The 23,730-nt window shown below is 38.2% G+C and overlaps 1 protein-coding gene across 1 annotated transcript in view; it reads right to left on the bottom strand.

The window, feature by feature from the left end:
* COL5A3 (collagen type V alpha 3 chain) overlaps positions 1 to 23,730 on the bottom strand; it is a 1,727,233-nt gene that overhangs the window by 542,509 nt on the left and 1,160,994 nt on the right. Inside the window, exon 47 of the mRNA XM_044084684.1 lies at positions 15,213 to 15,266. Coding sequence (XP_043940619.1) covers positions 15,213 to 15,266 — 54 coding nt within the window. The remainder of the gene's footprint in view (positions 1 to 15,212; positions 15,267 to 23,730) is intronic.

Genomic DNA, 23,730 nt, shown 5'->3' with positions numbered 1-23,730 from the left:
TACACATGATGTGTTTTATTTTGATGATAAATGTTATTTGCAGGTAAAAGGTACCTTTTGCACCCATCTATGCAGATTTACTCACGGGTTATTTGGAACAGCAGATTATTTATTATTCTGATCATAATCTACATTTTGATGAAATTGATATTTGTTGAAGATATCTTGATTACTGGCTCATTTGGACAGCTGATTCAGTATATCTCCAAGAATTTGTTGACTATCTTAATGAAAATAAGTGGGGCATTGAATTTACAGTTCATTATGCTATCCATTCTATTACTTTTCTGGATGTTCAAATTATTCATTTAAATGATGGTACTTTATCTAGTGATGTCTAAAGACACCATTTAGCTCTAACTCTTTATTGCTTGCTTCCAGTTGTCATCGCAAACATATTACATGTAATATTCCTAAATCTCAGTTCTTTAGGATACACCGTATTTGTTCCAATATCAGGTCTTTTGAAAAACAGGAAAAAGATCTTATTACTAGATTTTGTAATAGGGGATATAATCAGCAACAGGTCATTCAAGCTAGTATACTAGCATGTATCCAAGATAGGAAGAACCTTCTACAGTACCAGCAACATAACATGGACAATTATGTTGCTATTCGATTTATTACTACTTATGCATGTAATACACAGAGGTTTATTGACTTAATTCATAAACATCAGAATGTCCTTATGGCGGATGAGCATTTCTCAAGTTTGGTGGGGGACAGGTGTCATTTTTCATTTAGGAGAGGAATAACACTTGGGGGTCATTTGAATCATTACAAACACAATTTACTATCTATGCACCACAACAAGGCACGTTGGAAGGAGGGGCTCTATCAGGTTGCTTCCCTTGTGGTCATTGCACTTTCTGCAGGTATGTTAATAAGACCAAGGAATTTAGTAGCAAAAATATTTCTAAAATTTTTCACATTAACATTTTTGCCAACTGTAGTTCTGACTGGGTCACGTATGTGATTATTTGTACTTGTTCAGCTTTTTATGTTGGTCAAATCTCTAGACCATTTAAATTGTGTATTTCTGAACATTTAAGTGGCATCAGAAACAAGCACATTTCTAATGCTTTGTATAAAAATTCTATACAATATCCAACAGCCAGCTTTAGATTTATTATTATTGACAGGATTATTGGGAACAGAAATATGAAATCTGGATGGCATAACATTCTCAACAAAAAAGTACGCACATGGATCATTAAACTTGGCGGCCTCTTTTCCCCTGGTTTAAATGAGCATTTATAAATGTAATTATATGTTGCTGACCAAATGAATATATATTTTTATAATACAGCTATTATTATTACTATTTGATGGTTATGACTGTAATTCACCTTTTTAGGTGAACATTTATTGCAACAGGCATAATAAGTGGTATATTCAAAATGTGCCTTTACATTTGTGCATTTTTTTTGTTTTCTATCTAAATATTCATGAGATGTTGATTGCTTGTGGTCACTGCACTTTCTACAGGTATGTTAATAAGACCAAGGAATTTAGTAGCAAAAATATGTCTAAAATTTTTCACATTAATATTTTTGCCAACTGTAGTTCTGACTGGGTCATTTATGTGATTATTTGTACTTGTTTAGCTTTTTATGTTGGTCAAACCTCTAGACCATTTAAATTGTGTATTTCTGAACATTTAAATGGCATCAGAAACAAGCACATTTCTAATGCTTTGTATAAAAATTCCATACAACATCCAACAGCCAGCTTTAGATTTATTATTATTGACATGATTATTGGGAACAGAAATATGAAAGCTGGATGGCATAACATTCTCAACAAAAAAGTACGCACATGGATCATTAAATTGACGGCCTCTTTTTCCCTGGTTTAAATGAACATTTATAAATGTAATTATATGTTGCTGACCAAATGAATATATATTTTTATAATACAGCTATTATTATTACTATTTGATGGTTATGACTGTTATTCACCTTTTTAGGTGAACATTTATTGCAACAGGCATAATAAGTGGTATATTCAAAATGTGCCTTTAAATTTGTGCATTTTTTTGTTTTCTATCTAAATATTCATGAGATGTTGATTGCTATTGATGCACTATCTTTTAAAAGATCCTTTGATTACATTTAATGTAAGTACACTGAGGAAGGCATTTTGCCGAAAACCGGTATGTCTTATTAATAAATATTTATTGTGAATTCTCTCATTCGTTGGTGCTGGCCCTTTTTATCTCTACTATATTTGTGCTTTGGGCCTTTGCACTTGCCCACTTGCGTATTTATTTTTTAGCTTATTGGAAAAAATACAGCCTAAATGATTGCTGAAAGTTCTTTCCAGTGATTTTTGTTCACAAGAACAGCATTCATAGTAATCATACCTTTCAGCTGTCCATATTTTTGCCTCATATTTTTGGTTTGTTCCTCATAAAATCTGTGGTTTTCTGGCTAATCATTGAGGACTGAAGTCACTAAATAATGACAGACATTTGAGTTCCAGACTTCATACACTTTGGAAAATGTATGCTAATGCAAAACCTGTTATTCTCTCAATTTTTTCAAGGTGGGCTATGCCAGTCATGAATTTAACAATACCCATTTAATTATCCAGGTCTTATCTAAAAGAGGGAAGTCTATTCTAGAGGTGAGGGAGATGGTGGACAATGATTCTGTCTCTTCGCCTTGTTTTATTGATCTGCTGAAGCAGGTTTAGACCTTCTGTTCTGGTATATCTGAAACTGTTTGATTTGTGAAGGCACAAGCGGTCCTGAACTACTGGGTCCCTGACTATTTAGAAGGCAAGGCATAAGTCTCTTCCTTTGAGGAGACACAGAAAAATTCTTTGGATGAGATGTTACACCAAAGTCCCATATGCTTAAGTTGGTGGTAGGTCAGCTAGACGTAAAAGATCCCATGACACACATCAAAAAGTACAGGAGGTTCCCTGTTACTATGGTCAAATATCTGCATGGTCAGTATGAATATCACCTTACGTCTCACCTAAAAAGAGGCCATGACATAATCAGACTAACCTTGTCTACAATGCTTAAAATAAAACAAAAAAAAAATACAAAATAAAAAAGGTACTTTTTTAGCATCTTAGGTATTTTAAGTCTGTGGTCCTCTTTCTTAAGACTTTCTGGCGCCTTTCCAATTGTTTGATATGTCTGGTAAGGTAGATCACAAAGGGGGCATTGTGTTTTTTAAGTGGTTTGATCAGTGCTGAATAAAATAACCTCTTTAAATCTGTATAATATTCCCTTGGTGATCAATTTTGCCAAGTAGAAGGACTTCATGATATCAGTTGCTACACAGCGAACAAAAGAGATGGAATTATCATTTCATCTTGAAGTGGGACATTCTCAGTGACAAGCATCCAGCAATCCAGCAGTTGCAAGAACTTCTGAATGTATACATACCAATGTCACTGGACAGAAGGATCTCACCTTAAGCAGCGTTTCTCCCAAAAAGTTAGAAAGGATGGTGCCAGCATCATGTTCATAGTCAAAATTGTCTGGTGCAAGGCTGATAACAGTCCCTGACAGGCTGCTATCCTGTCTTGTCCATCTTAGTTAGTGAGGAATCTGTGTGTTTCGTTATGGAGTCACCAGTCACTAAAAGATTTCTGTTGGTGCTGTGGTCTAGTGTACTGAAACTGAGGCCCTTTGTATTACAGTAGCTCTTTGTTAAAGGTGAAATATAAAAATGTTTCATGTCGATTTTTGCTGAAACGTAATCATTACAGGCCTACGATATTTTAGAATCAATTTCTTTATAGCATCAGCATATGTCATTATATTATGTGTCAGGGCTGGGTGCATAATGTTTTTTTTTTTTATTTTGAGAGTGGACCTTCATATCTCTTAACTTTTCGCAGCTCTCACAGACATTATGTATACACACACACACACACACACACACACACACACACACACACACACACACACACACACACACACACACACACACACACACACACACACACACACACACACACACACACACACAAATATTTATTTGAGTTTAGTCTTCTTCTTTCAGCTGATCCATTTAGGGTTCGCCACAGTGGATCATATGGTGTATTTCAACCTGTCCTCTGCATCTTGCTCTGTCACAACAACCACCTGCATGTCCTCTCTCATCACATTCATAAACCTTATCTTAGGCCTTCCTCTTTTCCTCTTACCTGACAGCTCCATTCTTAATATCCTTTTCCTAATATATCAAGCATCCCTCCTCAGCACATGTCCAAACCAACAAGTCCAGCAATCTTGCCTCTTTGTCTTTGTCTCCAAACTGTCCAACCTAAGTTGACCCACTAATATAATGATTCCTAATCCTGACCATCCTCATCATACCCAATGCAAATCTTAACATCTTTAACTCTGCCACCTCCAGCTCTGACTCCCTTCTTTTCCTCATTGTCACTGTCTCCAACCCATAAAGATAGCTGGTCTCACTACCGTCTTATAGACCTTCCCTTTCACTCTTACTGGAACCCATCTGTCACAAATCAATCCTGAAACTCTTCTCCACCCACTCCACCCTGCCTGTACTGTCTTCTTCACCTCTCTTCCACACTCAAGCACTTAAAATCATCCACCTTCGCCAACTCTACTCCCTGCATCCTCACAATTCCTCTGTCCTCCCTCTCATTCAAATACATATATTCTGCCTTAGTCCTGCTGACCTTCATTCCTCTCCTCTCTAGAGCATATCTCCGCCTTTCCAGGATCTCCTTAACCTGTTCCCTACTCTGACTACAAGTCACAATGTCATTGGCAAACTTCATAGTCCACGGGGACTCCTGTCTGATCTCATCTGTCAACCTGTCCATCACCACTGCAAATAAGAAGGGGCTCAGAGCTGATTCTTGATGTAATCCCACCTCCATCTTAAGCTTATCTGTCACTCCCACCTCAGTCTTCACCACTGTCACACTACCCTCGTACATATCCTGTATCACTCTTACATACTTCTCTGACACTCCCGACTTCCTCATACAATACCACAACTCCTCTCTAGGCACCCTGTCATATGCTTTCTCTAAGTGCACAAAGACACAATGCAACTCCTTCTGACCTTCTCTGTATTTCTCCAACAAAACTCTCAGAGCAAACATCACATCTGTAGTGCTCTTTCCTGGCATGAAACCACACTGCTGATCACTAATCATCACCTCCCTTCTTAACCTTGCTTCCACTGCTCTTTCCCATAACTTCATGCTGTGACTGATCAATTTAGTTACTAGAGCTCTGCACATCACCCTTATTCTTAAAAGCCGATACCAAAACAATTCTTTTCCATTCCTCAGGCATCCTCAGACTTTCCAAAATTTCATTAAACAATCTGGTTAAAAACTCCACTGCCATCTCTCCTAAAGACTTCCATGCTTCCACAGGTATGTTATCTAGACCAACAGCCTTTCCAGTCATCATCCTCTTCATAGCTGTCCTTATCTCCTCCTTGCTAATTCGTTGCACTTCCTGATTCACTATCCCCACATCATTCAACCTTCTCTCATTCTCTCATTCTCTTCATTCATCAGCCTCTCAAAGTACTCTTTCCATCTGCTCAACACACTCTCCTCTCTTGTGAGTACTCTTCCCTCATTATTCTTTATCACCTTTACCTACTGCACATCTTTCCCAGCTTGGTCCTTCTTTGTAGCCAGTCAGTACAGGTCTCCCTCCTTTCTGTCCAACCTTTCATACAACTCTCCATACGCCTTATCCTTAGCCTTCACCACCTCTCTCTTTGCCATATGCCTCATCTCCTTATACTCATGTCTACTTTCTTCATCTCTCTGATAATTCCACTTCTTTTTCACCAACCTCTTTCTCTGTATACTATCCTGTACTTCCTCGTTCCACCACCAGGTGTCCTTGGCCTCCTTCCTCTGTCCAGATGTCATACTGCCCTCACACTCCTCCTTCTATTCTTGATCACCAATGTCATCGTACAGATCACTATCTTATGCTGCTTAACTACACTTTCCCCTATCGCCACTTTACAGTCTACAATCTCCTTCAAACTGGTCCTCCTGCATAGGATATAATCCACCTGTGTGTATCTTTACCCACTCTTGTATGTCACCCTATGCTCCTCCTTCTTCTTAAAATATGTATTCACCACAGCCATGTCCATCCTTTTCACAAAATACACTACCATTTGACCTTCTGCCTTCCTCTCCTTAACCCCATACCTACGCATCACTTCCTCATCCCTTCTGTTCCCTTCACCAACATGCCCATTGAAATCCGGTCCAATCACCACTCTCTCACCTTTGGGTACACTTACCACCACTTCATCCAACTCACTCCAAAATTGTTCTTTCTCATCCATCACATACCCAACTTGTGGAGCATATACACTAACAACATTCATCATCACACCATCAGTTTTCAGGTTCATAAACATCACTCTATCAGACACTCTTTTCACATCCAAAACACTCTTGGCATACTGTTTCTTCAGGATAACCCCTACCCCACATCTCTTCCCATCCACACCATGACAGAACAATTTGAACCCACCTCCAATACACCTGGCCTTACTCTCCTTCCATCTGGTCTCTTGAACACACAATATATCAGCCTTCCTTCGCTCCATCATATTAGCTAGCTCTCTCTATACTAGTCATACTACCAACATTCAAATTCCTACCCTCACTGCCACACTCCTAACCTTCATCTTCTCTTCCTGCCTTTGGGCATGCCTTCCCCCTCTTCTTCTCCTTCTCCTTCAACCAACAGTAGCCCAATTTCCACCAGCACCCTGTTGGCTAATAGTACTGGTGGCGGTCATTGTTAACCCAAGCCTCGACCAATCTGGTATGGAAATCTGTATTGTTGTTGTAACCTTCCCCATTTATCCGGTCTTGCGACTGGCACAAAGAAATGCATTGTTGGAGAGCCTAAATAATTTGGTACACTACTTTAGGATAGCTAATGCTATGAGGCTAGCAAAGGAGAGAAGACACGTAGACTGAATTTCCATTTTGTCCAGCGAAGCAAAACTTGATTTGATGTAAGAGAGTTGCAGAGATTGAATATGACAGAGATTTACAGTATATTAAGATAGTCAAGGAGTGGATAGTGTAATTATGTACGAATGTCTATTTAGGTCAGTAGCATAGCAAGGGTGAAGCAAAGGGCCTCACTGAGACAGATGTTTGGTGTCAGAGCCATGGCCTCAAGCTCGGTGCCAAAAACTGCGTTGTCATCCCCTTTGGTAAAAACTCCGTACCCATGAACTACCACATAGACGGCAGTCTACTTAACGCCAAATGTGTGATAATAGACCTGGGGACCCAGGTGGACAGTAGTCTCTCCTTTGATAATCACATTGCCACAGTAGTCAGAAAATCCTTCTACGTGGCACACCACATCACAAAAGGGGTCTCATCTAGCAAAAAAGAGGTCATTGTTCCCCTCTACTCGACACTCATTAGACCCATTATAAAATACAACACCTCTTTTGGAATGTACCTCACAAGACATCTGCAGCAGCTGGAAAGGCCACAGAAGTACCTCACAAAGAGGATTACTGGCCTCAAACAGATGCCCTACACTGACCGTCTCAAAAAACTCCAGCTTTACTCCATAGCATATCACCTACTCCGATGTTATCTCTGCCTAACATATAAAGCTATGTCAAACCCAGAGCTGTTGGATATGCTACACCTAAAGAAATCCCTCCAAGCTACACAATATAGGGACCTAAACCTTGGCACCTCAATAAACAAGGACATGCTGGAGGGATAGATTCCTGTCCCAGAGACTTCCTGTACTCTGGAACAAGCTACCCATCTATGTCAAGCAAAGTTCCTCATTAGCACTCTTCAAGTAAAATCTTGATAAGTGGATGGGAAATAGGAAATACACCCGGGGATCACTTTTGTGGCTCTGCTCGACAGGGGCACAGGAAAATAACTTTCTTGGGTGGCATAAGCCAGGGAACCTTGTTGGCTAAGCTTACTTAGGCCCTTGGGCCGATAGCCTAATACCTACCTATGAACCTATAAAAGGGGGAATTTCCCTGGGTGCGAAGTGTTAGAGGGTGCAACTGAGAGCTCTGCAGTGTTTTTCTGTACTGAAATACTTGTAAAGAAAGTCACTCAAGTTCTGGCTTTAGCTCCAGACTGGTTGCCATACTGTAGGTAGTCAATCGCATATTAGTTTGAAGAATTTTTTTTTTTTTTTGCTCTACAGTGGAGAACTGAGGACAGCATGGAATTGATAGGCTATGACTGGCAGATCTGGCTTCCTACAGTAATCCAAAGACTTATTTTTGCTCAACAGTTGTGAGATGGAAGGAATGTGGAATTGGTGATTTATGTCTGGCAGATTTACTGTATGAATTCAGTATCTTACAGTATTATTTTTTTTCAGTGCACTGAAGAAGAGTTTTATCTCAAAAGCTCTGCTATTAGACTTATTTTAACATCAAATTGTAAAAAACAAATACATGTAATGACAGAATAAAACAAAATGCTATTGATACACTTAGTGAATGAAATGGATGGTGGATCAAAATCACTGTGAATATTGTGAAATGAAGACCAGTTAGTCTTAAGCGTTTTTGTTTTTTACCTAGTCCCACATAGACATAAGCCCCATCTTGACAGCTCTATTACACCCTATCATTCTCCTTCATGGCCCACTGGTCCTTTTATTCCACTGGGGAAAAGAGCCAGGTGCCAGGAGTAGTCCCATCACTGATGGGGGATGGCAGGTATTTAATTAAGCAACTACATCCTCCACACTGCAGTCATGATGTCTGCATTGTCCTTGCTCAATAGAGTGCATACTTGTATCCTCACCTGCTGACCTCAGTTTGTGGAGCTATTATCCACTTTGGCAAGCATAGCTATTAAACTACTCCCATTGGCCCAACCACTGTTAGTCTGTCACAGGTGAGAAAGCTGATCCCTGCGGCTTACTCCCATTCCTCCCATTCCACCATTTCAATGTCTGGGATACTATTCTGAATAGCATCAAATGAAGCAAAAGTCCAGGTTTTATCCCTCTGAGCCATCTGTAACCTAAGAAGTCCACCATCTAGTTATCTGAAGAACCGTCCAGTCCATCCACTCCATCAAGATAAAAATCCACAAAGTGACAGAAAACTCCACAGCACGTTGTATATCATACTTGAGAAGTCATCACACAATGATTGATGCCTCCATATAAGAACCTCTATGCACTCTCCATAAGGTGTCAGAAGTCTCCCCTAAGCAGATGTTAACTAGTCCTGATATCTCTATTTGTTATATCGCAAACCTCCATAAAGCTGGACAGTAATAACAGTAATCCATTCCTCAGATTACATCTGGTGAACCTCAAAGATTTGTCCAGGTTAAAAAAAAAAAAAGCTTTTTTATTTCTTCTATGGAAGCAAGGCCTCCTGTGCCATTATGTGGGGCAGTATCGCCCCAGCACCTCTCTTTTCTTAAATAGTTAATACTATTGTGGAGAAAAGCAGAAACTGTAAAAACAATGCAAACTCTCCAGGGACTGTACCAGAAAGAGCACATCCATTGATTTTCTATGTAAAGAAGTAGCCAATGAGTTCTAGCTCGTCAGTTGATATTGACAGGTTACAGAACTTGACCACTGACAGAGGAGTCACAGTAAATAGCACTGAAAGATCTTCTCAATCAGATTCACATCTAAATTCTAGAAAACTAACGGCCTCTGATTCTTTTTATACCAGTGATTTTTTTTTTCACCCAGTGACATGTCTGAGAAAAAAAAAACACATAACAGGTCTACCAAAAGAGCACTAAACTCCATAAGAGATGAGATACTATGTCAGCCTTCGGTTCAAAATATCAAAAACATGCTTGGACTTGTATCCCCTTGCAAGACCCAGGTTAAAGTACACCCCAATGTTTCTGCATAGAGTCTTGTATGCTGAACATGTCTTTTTCTCTTGCAGGACCCATAATTAAGCCCACTCCAGGGTTTAGACAGAGCAGTAATTGATATTTTGGTCTTGGGTTTTTAGCGGCCAACTAAAGAGAAATAGGATCATATATATAAATATATTGTATTTTATTATTGATTTGGTTTAAAACTCCCAAACTTATAACTTTTTTCAATTTTGGGATTCCAACATCATTTATTACAAAAGTACACATAAGGACATTAATGATCCCTCTCCTTGATTGTCCTCAGAGGGCACCTTACAAAATTACAGCATGCCATTAAAGTAAAATTCTTAAATTTAAACAAAAAATCTTGAAAGATTCTTGGACTTCTCTTAAAAAAATAGAGACTTCTTTACACAGAGAAACCACTGGTTTGGTTTGATGGTTAGAATAATACTGACTCTTTCCTAAACTACTCCACGATGTGGGATTAATTTGGTTTGAGGAAAATGTAATGCTTTTAAAATATATCTCAAAAAATGATTTTACTACAATACTTGTCCTGATGGAGTAGTCCCTCAAAAACAATTTTTATTTTTGGGTGAACACTACAGGCAATATATATAAATATATCTAAACATATAGCTACAGATATAATCACTTGTGAAATAGCAAATGTTGTCACATTGACTGGCAAAGAGTAGCAGTCTTATCAGCTCAAAAGAAACTAATTCAAATGTAATACTGTTATCGTCAGATGTCATGGATATACAAATGAGCTCTACCATGGGTTGGGGGGGAGGTGACAGGTCTGTTAGCTTGTTGTTTTTGTCTCTAATAATGTGGCCCCTTGTTATCTTCCTAGTGTGGGACAGTTTAGGACAATGATAATTGTTTCAAGGGGACTCCGCTTCTCATTGTGTATCTATCAGTCTCTATCTAGGTTTACTATCAAAATGTTGTAAGGCAGTTACGTGAAACTTGGAAGAAGGTCGAAATCATGGTTCCAAGTTTCTATAACATCGATCCGTACATGTCTGAATCCACAACAGTGACTGCTAGTGTGCATTCACTTAAACGAGGTTGTCGTTCTGATTAGAGATCACACTACAGTGCGGATCGGGAAATTTACCATTTTCCCCACTGTAATGTGATCTCAAAATTAGTATATATAATAATCAGGGGGTGTGGATGCAGGGGGGCTTGCCCGCCTGCAGAACATTGGTAAGAAATCAGCAGAAGGCAAGATACTTTGGATAATGTCGATAATATCAAATTTCAAATTATCCACATTACCACTTTCATTGTCTTGATTAAAAAATATTTTAATTTTCAACTTTTTTTTGAGTAGGTCATTATATATATATATATATATATATATATATGTGTGTGTGTGTGTGTGTGTGTGTGTGTGTGTGTGTGTATATATATATATATATATATATATATATATATATATATATATATATATATATATACTTTGTTTGGTTTATAACATGTAAAGTAATCACAAGAGTCAGCTTTCCAGTTTGAAACTCTTACTTATTGACAAATAATGAGGTTCAGAAAAGAAATGCAGGTCATGACAAACAGTTGCAGTGCAAATTAATTTCTCCTGTCATGTTCCTGTTATTGCAGACTTTTCACAGCTGAGGTCAAAAACACTGTTGTGTTAAACTCAGATGTAAAATTCCCTTATAGACAGTACTCCCAGCATAACAGATGGTAAAATAAAATAGATAGTACTTATAGAGATGCCAGAACTATAGAACAGGTTTCTCTAGAATTCCAAAACAAGAGAACGAAAAACCACAAACTTTGTAATCCACAATGTGGCACCAGTAAATGATAAAAATACAGCTTTATTCCAAAATCCAAATGGAAAAAAATTCCACAATGATCAAGTCAGAAAAGACCAAGCAGCAATTGCACACACTGAATAAAAACGTTTACGTTAAGCGCTTTCATCCCCACCTTAGGGACTTCCTCAGAAGTCTAGAATTCCATTAATAACGATAATCCAAAACACGTTTTCTTTTTACACTGACAGTGATACATTCAGGTACCTTCTCATCACAAGGGTTCATCTCTCTTCCTAATAAGGAAACCCTACAGTTTGTCTTCTTCCTTCCTACTGATATAAGTTACTGTATACAGAATCCTCCCACTAACCTTTGCAAACCCAAAGGTCATGACTGTGCTCTGATATCGGCATTGTGCATTAACTGTCCCTACATGTAGCTATCTCTCGTTAACTCTAACCTCTCTGTGCTTATTTCTAGGTTATTTTCTTTAAGGACAATTCATCACTATGATACATGAATATTCTAAGCATGCATGTTAAACGGCCAGACAGTGCTTTGTTGGAATGTATATACGAGTCTATATATATATATATATATATATATATATATATATATATATATATATATATACACCAAAGGGTAAAAAGTTCACACAGACAAACAATTCACTAAACACTGCAAGAAAAAAATGAGCCAAGCTAGAGTTTTCACTGATACCGTAAACCTCCTGTAATGTAGGCCCATGGGATATAGGCAAATGACCCTTTAAGGATATCAAGTATTTTAACTCCATGGCTTCTGAATGTCCATGACTTTTTTTTAAGTCTTTATGGCTGCATTTTGGCCAAGCCAAACCCCACTAGCTGTGGACATGAATGTTTTCACCTTTTTATTTACCTCATCAGCACAGCATAAGTGGATAGCTCGGCTATGCTTCATATATCTACATCTCTCTCTCTCTATAAATATATATATATATATATATATATATATATATATATATATATATTTATTTATACACATATATTTTGATTGACAGCAGAAATCTTCGATCCCATGACCATCTATGACAACTCATTGAATACAAATAACATAAATCCAACTACCCCTGTTAATTATATATTCCAGCTCCGAGATCACATTACAGTGGGAAAAGGGCATATTCCCAATTCCCCATTGTGTCACAATCTGTAATATAAAGAGCCAGTGTTTTTTGACCAGCTGATTTTCACTCAGCTGCACCAGCTCCCATGGGATCAACAATTTGTGCTGTCGATCAAAATAGATGCTCCCATATATATTACTATCAAAATGTGGAATGGTTCTTACAGGAAAATGGGATGGTTGAATGCATGTTTTCCAGTTTCCATAATGCCAATCTGGAAATGTTTGAATCCTCATTAGCGAATGGTAGTGTGCATTCTCTAATGTGGGATCAACGTTCTGAAAACAGATTGCTCTACAGTGGGGATCGGGAAATTTACAGTTTTCCTCACTGTAGTACAATTTCGGAGTTGGAATATGTAATATGCAGGGAGTGGAGGGGGTACAGCCCTGCAACAATGTTACCAATAACATGGACTTTTGACGTTGGAACTTCCGGTGTTTGAATGTCGATTCAATGGTTACCATTTCCAACATTTTGGTAATTCTGTTTTACCAAATTTGGGAAATGAATTCAATCAAAATGAGGAAATTTATTTTGATTTTCCATATTTTTGATAGTAAACTGACACATATATATATATATATATATATATATATATATATGTATATGGGCCTCTACCACTTGAATGATTGTTTAAATATTGAGTCAGAAAACTTGGAAGCTGAAAAGGTACAACGCTTTACTTTGCAGGATCATTATATAGTGGTAACTGGGGTATTGCTCCTTTTTCCACTGTGATGTGATCTCAGAGTTGGTAAATATAGTTAACAGGGGATGTGGGGGTCTGGGAGGGGCTTGCCCCCCCCCCCCACAAAAAGTAGGTATTGTGTGCGTGCCATTCCTTTTGGTTTTTCAGGTTTTCAATTTTCCTGGCTCAATATATAGTCATTCGCTCATTTGTGCATTCAATTAAGTGATAGGGAGACAGGGACATCTCTCTCTCTCTATGTATATATATATATATACATATATATATATATATATATATATATATATATATATATATATGTGTGTGTGTGTGTGTGTGTGTGTGTGTGTGTGTGTGTGTGGATATGCAGATATAGATAGAGATCAACTGAATTTCTCCAATTACATGATTTCCTGAAATAATACTGAAATGTTTCTGATCCTTTTAATAAAGACGGTATGCTATAGGCTGTCTTTAACAGAATGTTATTTTAAGGTATTAAAGAATTCCAGGATGTAATGTCATGTGATCTAATTTCCTGTACAGTATTGCACAGTTTAATTAATTATACTAATTATACATGAAGAGCTGGGCTAACAGGAGGTCACCTCATGTCTGTCTTAACATTATAAGAAAAAACTCTATAGCTTACATTTGTCACTGTTTTCTCAGTTTGCTCTTGCAGATGTATTTTCTGTGTAATAATGATCCCTCTGCTGTTCCTCCATGGCTGTTGATACCTTTCTGTTAACAATGTATTTCACTTCAGGTTTGCTGTTCTCACTTTGCACACATAAGTAGTTGTGTCCTTGAAACTGAAATCACACTTCCTTGTCCATTTCATCAGGCTCACTATCACCTCTTTCACTCACTCCCTTTCTCTCTCACTCGTCTGACTTACCCTCATGGCTTCCCCTCTCTGTTACTCAAATAATTGATTTAGGAATAGTATATGGTCACAAAGAAAAGTAGTAGTCACTCTCAGAATGGCCAAAATACCGTCCCCATTTTTATGACTGAATACATTTCCCCATAAATAGGAGCATTAATACCCAACAGGATAGTTAATAAACATAACAACAAATGCACATATTGATTATCACAAGAATGATAAGCAAACAATAAGGCTTAATGTAAAACAAATCACCAGCATTGCTGTAAGACAAAAATATTCTGAACCTAAAAGTTTTGTGAGACTACCACTGATGCACATCCACAGGTGCAGAAAGGAGGTGAAACATTTTGGGAATGACGTGAAGACAGATTACTTTGTATGAGACAGTATCACATTATGTTACACAAGCATCAGTTCTCCATCAGCAGTAAATTTCCTAAAAAGAACCACAGTTCCAATACTTCCAGAAAAATCCACACACATTTAAGATACTCCATTGTCAAAATGTATTTCACTCTTTAAGGTTCATCATATGAAGCCACAGTGTTGTGACTTTGTGAAGCGTAGTCTCCCAATGTTTAAGCCCACCTCTGTCTTCAGGTAATAGCTGACTTCAGTGACAATGCTTAGTGAATCAGGCGTGCACACATTCCTTTAAGTACTAGTTCTTAGGAATAACAGACATTACCATAAAATGCTGCAGTGTAAAACATGCTGCTACAATAATGAGGATTATTATACATACTGATGCCAACTTATGCGAGCAGGCAGCGTATAAGGAAAAGAAAAGTTACTTACATCACCACCACTTGGACCTTGAGGTCCTCTGGGACCAGGAACACCTGGGGGTCCCTAGAAAAAACATAGTCATATAATTTATAGCGACATTAATTTAGCTCAACTTGAATTTCTCTTTCAAAGTCAGATGCAATGCAGAAAAAAAAGCATATCTGTTTTGCTGAAATAACATATGAAAAATAGCATTCTAGTAAATGGAATAGTATATCAGCATGAAATGTTCTGAGTGCAGTACACAAATTATCAGAGAAAGCATAAGAGCGTACAGACATTAATGTTACTTATGCTTACCACACGAGTACCATAATATATTCCATGTGTTGGACTGCTTTTTTAATTATCTACATTTGTCACTATAAATAGTGTGCCGTATTTTGTGCAAATTGAAATCAAATGATTTTGTGCAAATATGACCATAATCAACGGCAATAATATGGTAAACAAATAATTTATTTTACTAAGATATTCGCAACATTAATTTTACATATTATAGAGTAAATCCAAGTCTAAGGTCCATACAACAAGATGCTAAATATGCATGTAACTGTCCATTTATCTACATATTTATTTTGTTTGCATTTATTCACTTACAGATGCACAGAAATGCAATGCAGATGTTAAAATAAAGACAGATAATGTATAATTATAACAACAAATATACACAGAAAACATAAAAGAATGACATTATCTAGTTATGGATAAAAGAAAACCCTGACCTATTGTGTCAAATTTCTGTTATAGCTCACCATTAACTCACAGATACCCATAGTTGATAGTATATGCCTATAACTGGGTACCTGCTTCTCTGTTTCTAACACACTCCTGGATATCAAACCCTTTCTGGAATAGTCTTTTATGCCAATAGTCTTTTTCCATGGAACACAGCTCTCTCAGTGGATATCTTTAAGTAGACCCCAGAGCAGGATCTCTCTCATTTTCCAGTCATATGAGAGTCAGTTGGATACAGTTAATGCATGTGACACATAGCTGAGTCTGTTTGTAACACACAGGAAACTAAATTCTCTCTTACAAAGGGTATCCTATTTTCAGCTAACAGCTTTCTCAAAGTCAACTGCAGCCTTTAGTAACTGGTAGGTTAGTCTTTCGGATCCTATCTTAACTTCTAGTCACACTTTGTGGCTCTAAATGTTAAAATAAGGAAACAAATAGATCCTCTGCAAAATGTTCACATACCTCAGTTTCAAAAAACAGTAATTCTGTTTAATTCTATATGAGAATAAACTGCTGCTCAGATAAGCACCAGATTTAGTTAAACCGAGCTCAATGATCATAAAAGTCCGTAGTCAAAATCAAGTTGAGTAAAAGTAAATCGAACAATGTTGGTATTCCTTCAAGTTTCTTTATTCATTCTTAAAACATTGGTAGGTGAGCACATTCAGTGGTACAAAAATGGTACACTCTCATATATTTATACTTAAAACTAATGACATGTTAATTAATCCTGCTTTACAATCTACCATTTTAATTGGCTAAAGTGTAAGGGCCTGGAAGGTGGAAAGGACTGTGACTGGTGGTGAGTGTGGGAATCCACCAATCCTTGAGGTTGTGGTTGGAGGAGTTTCTAAACTGAAATAGGGCTGAGTCTAGGAATAGTGCGGCTAGAAGTTGTGTAAAAATAAATCTAAACCATCACCAATTAAAGCTTTTAAGAAATACCCTGTATAAAATATATATATATATATATATATATATATATATATATATATATATATATATATATATATATATATATATATTACATAATATATATGTTTTTATATAGATATGAAATGCTGCTCTGTGTGTATCTTATCCTGGCTTAAGGGTCTATGGCAATGTGTGGTGGAACTTATAAACACTGGAAAACAAAAAGAGGTTTCTATGTCCATAAGGGACATGGGCACCACTCCAGGAGTGACTTTACTATGCCTTGTCCATTGATCCAAACTGCATTTGAAGAGGGTCCTGGAAGGGCTCTGCTTTACATGAATAGGAAGTCTGCTCCAGAGAAGGGGTAATCTCTGAGACACATATCTGTCTCTCCAGCATGTTTTGTTTATGATGCAGACCAGGTTTAAGTCCATAGATTGAGTGACCCTTATACAGTTTGCCTTGCAAATATGTAATAGTTCCATCAGGAATGGATTTATGAATGCCTTGTAGATTAAGCATAGATCACCCATTAATAGTCGGTAGGAAACAGAGTAAAGGAATAAGGCTTTTAGTCTATCTGCATAACACATGTTGTTTTTGCCCTGTATTTTTTTGTAAGGAACCTCTGAGGCCGCTCCAGCTGATGTAAGTACCTGGTCAGGTACAAGTTGAAAGGTGCATTGCACTCAGTTATTGGTCTGATGAGGGTTGAGTACAGTGGGACTCTAACTTCCTTGGATCCGGATACCATGCATTTACTTACAAGTTGTGCTACATAGAAGGACTTCCTCGCCATTGTGGACATGTGGAGGTCAAAGTTCAGGTCACCATTTATCTGTGTACCTAGATCTCTCACCTGTGGTCCACTTTTAGGGGTATGCTATTAATGTAATTTGCAAGGGTATTTCATTTCCTTAAGGGTATGATTATACATTTTTTTTGCATTTAGTTTTAGGCCATGGCTCTGACACCAATCATTTGTCTGAGTCAGACCCTTCTGAAAGATATCTACATCATCGTGGGATTCAGTGATTGGCCCCAACTTGCAGTCATCAGTAAACTTAATCAGCCAAAGGTCTTCTACATTAGCTTGACATCAGAGAAGCATATTCACAACAGGAGAGTTCCCAACATTGAGCCCTGTGGCACACTACTTGTAACTGACCTCTTGCTGGATCTGGATTCACCTACTCTAACAACATAAGTCCAGTGAGTGAGCCATTTGGCTATCCATCTGGTGATGTAGGATTTATGCCCAGTTCTATGAATTAATCTACAATACCCGAGTTGGGAATTATGTCAAGGAGCCAGATCAAGGTAGACAGTATGCACTGTCTTACCCTCATCCATGGCCCTAGTTACTTTCTCAAAAAAGTCCACTAGATTAAGCAAGCATGACCTGCCCTTGACAAAGCCAAACAGAGTTGGGTCCAAGTTTGGAGGTTTCCTGTATTGTTATTTATCTTTTAAAGCAGAAACAGTAAAAGGGAACTTCCTGCACGGAGGCAACTGCACAGCTTGAGATAAATAGTCAAAAAATTAAAAGACAGCCAGCAGACAGAATCCTGGTGAATAAATCTATTTATTGGAGAATGAAATCCATCCAGTAAAGACAGCAAAAGCACACAGACTTTTCAAACATCAGGTAGTTCATCCAACTGCTAACTTTTTATTTACCATAACTGACATTATCAAGGGTAATAAACAAAACAAAACTGGCTGGCATTCTCTACTCAGTTCCAAAGAGAAAAAATGGATCATTAAATTGGGTGGTTTATTTCCACCAGGACTAAATGAGCAGTTCTAAGCGTAACCAATCATATTCTTTTGTTGGGTATTTAAATGACAGTTTTGATTTATTTGTTTTACATTGAAGAAGGCTGTGTGTATTAACCAGCCGAAACCGGTCTGTGTGCTTTTGCTGTCTTTACTGGATGGATTTCATTCTCCAATAAATGGATTTATTCACCAGGATTCTGTCTGCTGGCTGTCTTTTAATTTTTTAAAGCAGAAACAACCACAAAAATGGGAAACTGTATTCTTTAGCCTAATCTCATCTATATGCATTGCTATCCCCAACCACATACATGAAATTGAGGACTTTGCTTCCTTCACATCTGATATATATATATATATATATATATATATATATATATATATATATATATATATATATATATATATATATGGAAAAGGGCCATATATAATTCCATCATATAGATAATGGAGTGTATAAACTTCCTCACAATTCCATTCTGCATCCATTCATGGTCTTCTCACTGAGAATTCATAGGTTTATCATTATCCACATGTCTAGCTTCCTGTACTGTATGCATTACTTACCATAGTCACACTGAGCTTTCATTCACTGTATTGACTCAATTAGCATTGCATTTCTTCTCTGTAATTAGGGTTTACTTCTATTTATCGAATTAACATTTCACCAAATGTCACATAACTGACTCCACTTGTTTGAAAACTCACTATTCCGAAGGTTCACTGTGCCAAAGGTCAGTTTAGTGAAAGACTTAATGTGCTTCTGGTGGTGCAACATGTACAACTTTGAAGTGTGGCTGTACCTTCAAGTACACCGTACTAGTTTACTAGTTGTGTGACATGGCGGATACGCTGGTAAGTTTAGAAATATTAAACATGTTGTACATTACTAGGGAAAAAAAACGGAAAGGAAATTCACAAAACCAATGTGTAACAAACAAATCCCAGAGTGTAGCAGAAGACAAAAATGCTCTCGTAGTTTTTAACCAACAGATTTATTATAAAATGTGAGCGCTTTCACAGTGTTCAACATCGCTTCATCAGACCTTATCAACAGAAAAGAAAATATAGAACTTCAATGGATTTTGAGGCTTGGGGCACGTAGGGGTCTTGGGCTAAATGACTCGGTCCCCTTGAAACCAGTGCTGAAATCCAGGAGGCTAAGATGAGTTGTTATTGCCTTTTGTTGTATTTCTTTAATTGCAATGAGCTGTGTATCAATTAACTGCCTCTCTAATTTTGGAGGGTTTTTTGGTAAGTTTGATTGGTTGCAGTGAATCTTATATGGTTATATATACTGTTCTTATCTCTTGAATTTTTTGTCTGATGAAGTGGTGTTGAACACTGTGATAGCGCTCACATTTTATAATAAATTTGTTGGTTTTATTTATAAAAATTACGAGAGCTTTTTGCCTTCTGCTACACTGTGGGATGTGTATATTGTACATTGTCTTTGAGACAGTTACGCAGGGAGGTACACACGGCTTACCTTGACCTTGCTAAAGCATTTGACACCATTCCCCATTCAGGTATTATTGATAAGATCACCAGCCTGGGCATAAACCCTTACATCACAAGATGGATTGCAAACTGGCTCTCAGACAGATCCCATAAAGTAAAAGTAGTGGGATCTATGTCGGAATCCAGACCAATAATGAGTGGTGTGCCTCAGGGCTCTGTCCTGGGGCCCCTCCTGTTTGGCATATACTTCTCAGAAGTACAGGCAAGCACGGAAGGGCTGTGGCTGACTAAGTTTGCAGACGACTGCAAACTGGGTGCTATAATAGAGTCTCCGGCCGACATGGAGATCCTCCAGAAGGGCCTAAATGAGACTGATGCATGGTGTCAAAGCCATGGTCTCAAGCTAAATGCAAAAAATGTGTAGTAATCCCCTTTGGAAAAAACAGAGTACCCGCAAACTACAACATAGGAGGTAATCCCCTGAAATCTGAAGAAGAAATAAGTGATCTAGGGACCCAAGTAGATAATCAGCTTCCTTTGATAACCATGTTGCCAAAGTGGTTAGAAAATCCTTCTATGTGACCCATCTGATCATGAAAGGGTTTGCATCAAGATCTAAGGATGTAATGCTGCCCCTCTACTCTTCCCTCATCAGAACCATTATTGAGTACAATGCACCAATTGGTATGTACCTGGCTAGACATCTCCAGCAGCTGGAGAGACCACAAAGGTACCTAACCAAGAGGATTACTGGCCTCAAACAGTTGCCCTATGCAGCACAATTGAAAAAGCTAAGACTGTTCTCTGTTACATACCACTTTCTCAGAGGTGATCTCTGTCTAACGTACAGAGCCATGTCCAACCCAGAATTGTTGAACATGCTCCATCTTAGCAAAACCAAATCTACTTGAGCTACACGCTCTAGGGATATAAACCTCAACACAACAATGAATAGAACATACTGGAGGGATAGATTCCCTTCGCAGAGACTTCACTTACTATGGAACAGGGTCCCAATCTACATAAGACAGAGCCCCTCACTATCACTCTTCAACAGGAACCTTGATGAGTGGATGAGTAACAGAAAGTTCACACCAGGGATCACACCAACAGCACTACTTAATAGGGGCCAAGGGTACTAGCTGATAGTACAAGGGTCTAGGGAACTACTAAAGGGGCGGTGAATACCGCACAACGTGGCTGGGCTAATATATGCCTTCGGGCAGATAGCCCAATACCAACCTATGAACCTACTACTGTGAAAGTGCTCATGGGTTTTTGGTGGAGATTGCACTACAGTGTTGTCACTGTAGTGCGACCTAGGAATTAGAATATATATGTTGCAGGGGGTGTGGGGCTATGTGTTGCTGTTTTTGTATTTTGTTTTGAGGTGTCATTTTGGTGTTTTGGAGTTCGGCACAGTAAATGTTTGGAATAGTGAGTTTTCGAAAGTGGAGTCAGTTATGTGATGTTAAATGAAGCGTCAATTCGATAAAGAGAAGTAGACCCAATTAGATACACATGTTCTCTTCCTTAAAACCCATTAACCCCAGTCTTTACTAATTAAGACTACTGGACACTAATAGATGGTCTCCTCAATATAACACTAATGCTTCTATTATAAATTCAACAGAATGTTTATACGGTCTTTCATTAAACGAGAGACATCTAAATGGGTAATATTTTACCACATGCCTGGAGAAGCCTAAGTACAGCAATATTAATACCTTGGTGAATGCCTGCTATGCACTATACACTCTGGAGATGGGTCACCTAATTCATAGCTTACACTCATATCTGATTTTCAAATGTACAGAATATGCCTGCAACTGTTTTTCTGCCTTACCCCTGGTTCATAGTTGAATGGGCCACATTTTGGATCAGTATAGCAAACACAGACATCAAATATAAAGTAAATTATCTGAAATGGCTCAACATAAGGACCCTGAAAAATCCACTCCCACACTAAGTTCCGTTACCATTCTTGCATGAAAAGCCATAGATTACAATATATGAGGCAGACTGGACCTATATGGTATATGGTTAAATCTGTGCCTCTGTGGTACAAGCTGTGCCTATGTGATGCCTGCTTAAAAGCTGTGTTGGTGTGGTGCTTGGCTAAAGCTGTATCTGTGGGGTGCTTGGTATAGCTGTGTCTATGTGGTGCCTGGTAAAAGGGTGCCTATGTGGTGGCTGTTTAAAAGCTTTGACTATGTGGTGTGTGGTTAAAAATGTACCTTTGTGGTTCCTGATTAAAGCCCTGCATATATGGTATCTGGTTAAAATCTGTGCCTCTGTGATGCTTGGTTAAATCTGAGGCGTTGTGATATCTGACAGCTTAAAGGTGTATCTATGTGGTACCACATTAAAGCTGTGCCTATGTGATGCCTGGTTAAAGAAGTGCCTATGTGGTGCATGGTTAAAGATGCACATATCTGGTATGTGGTTAAAAGCTGTGCTTATGTGGTACTTTTAAAACTGTGCCTATGTGGTACCTGGTAAAAGCTATGCCAGTATGGTACCTGGTTAAAAGTGCACCTATGAGGTGCCTATTTAAAGTTATGCCTCTGGGGTGCCTGTTTAATGCTAGGTAACTACAATTTAAACTGGGATAAGAGGTAAAACCCCTGCATTATGACTAGGTAAACCAATGCCAGTGATGTTATGAAGTTTAATAAGAAGTGGATAGTATTGTTGCCTCTCAACTCTTGGCTCTGCATGTCCTTCCTTTAGCTCACCATTAACTCACACAGTTTTTTTTGGGGGGGGTGGCATCTTAATGACCATAGATGAAATGGCAATCTTTCAATTTGCTTTTAGATCTGTGCAAGTGAGTGTGTATATACAGAGATAAACTGGCATCCCGGCCAGTATTTGTTTCTCTGCCTTGCATAAGCTAAGTGCTAAGTTCTAGCTCCACATGATCCAAGACTGCCTTTTGGTCATGCTGCAGAGCTGGAGAACTTAGGCAAATGACTGAAACATATGACTCAGTGAGCTACTTTTTGGCTGAATGAGATGACCCCATCAAACTCAATATGATATGCCAACATAACTTCTGGAAATGATATGGAGTACACTCAACTGTCACAAAGGAGGCTGACACAGTGTTAAGAGGTATAGACAATAATAATCTCACCCACCAGAGCACAGGTTCTAGATCTCACAATAGTTTTTTTGATTCCTGGAAACTCAGAATGCCATGGTAGAAAGAAGTATATCTTGGTATGTGTACAGGTCCAAAAGCATAGATATTGAACTGCCTTTAGGAGCACACCAATATAATTTGTTGGTATGAAACACTCACTTCTCCAAGAAAACCACAGTACCAAAGCATAGCAGCCTTAATATTGCAGACAGAATCCCATATAGCAAAGGATGCTACTGGTTTACCACTCTTTCCACTTCCTACCACCCAATCAGGAAACTAAGATCTTCTGGAGCCAGTCTTCTAGAATTCAATCAGCTAGATGCTGGTAACAGTGATCCAGCATCAGGACTATGTGACACATTCTTCCTCTAAGTAAGACAAGAGGAAGCCCCTAGTACTTGCTCTTCTTTTTCCAGAACCTTAATTAGTCCAAATTGTGTGTGTGTGTGTGTGGGGGGGGGTCTATCAACTAACCAT

Source organism: Protopterus annectens, chromosome 9.part0 (genome assembly GCF_019279795.1).
Source record: "Protopterus annectens isolate FY-2018-M chromosome 9.part0, PAN1.0, whole genome shotgun sequence".
In the NCBI taxonomy this organism is placed as follows: Eukaryota; Metazoa; Chordata; order Ceratodontiformes; family Protopteridae; genus Protopterus; species Protopterus annectens.
This window is presented reverse-complemented; position numbering and strand designations above follow the sequence as displayed.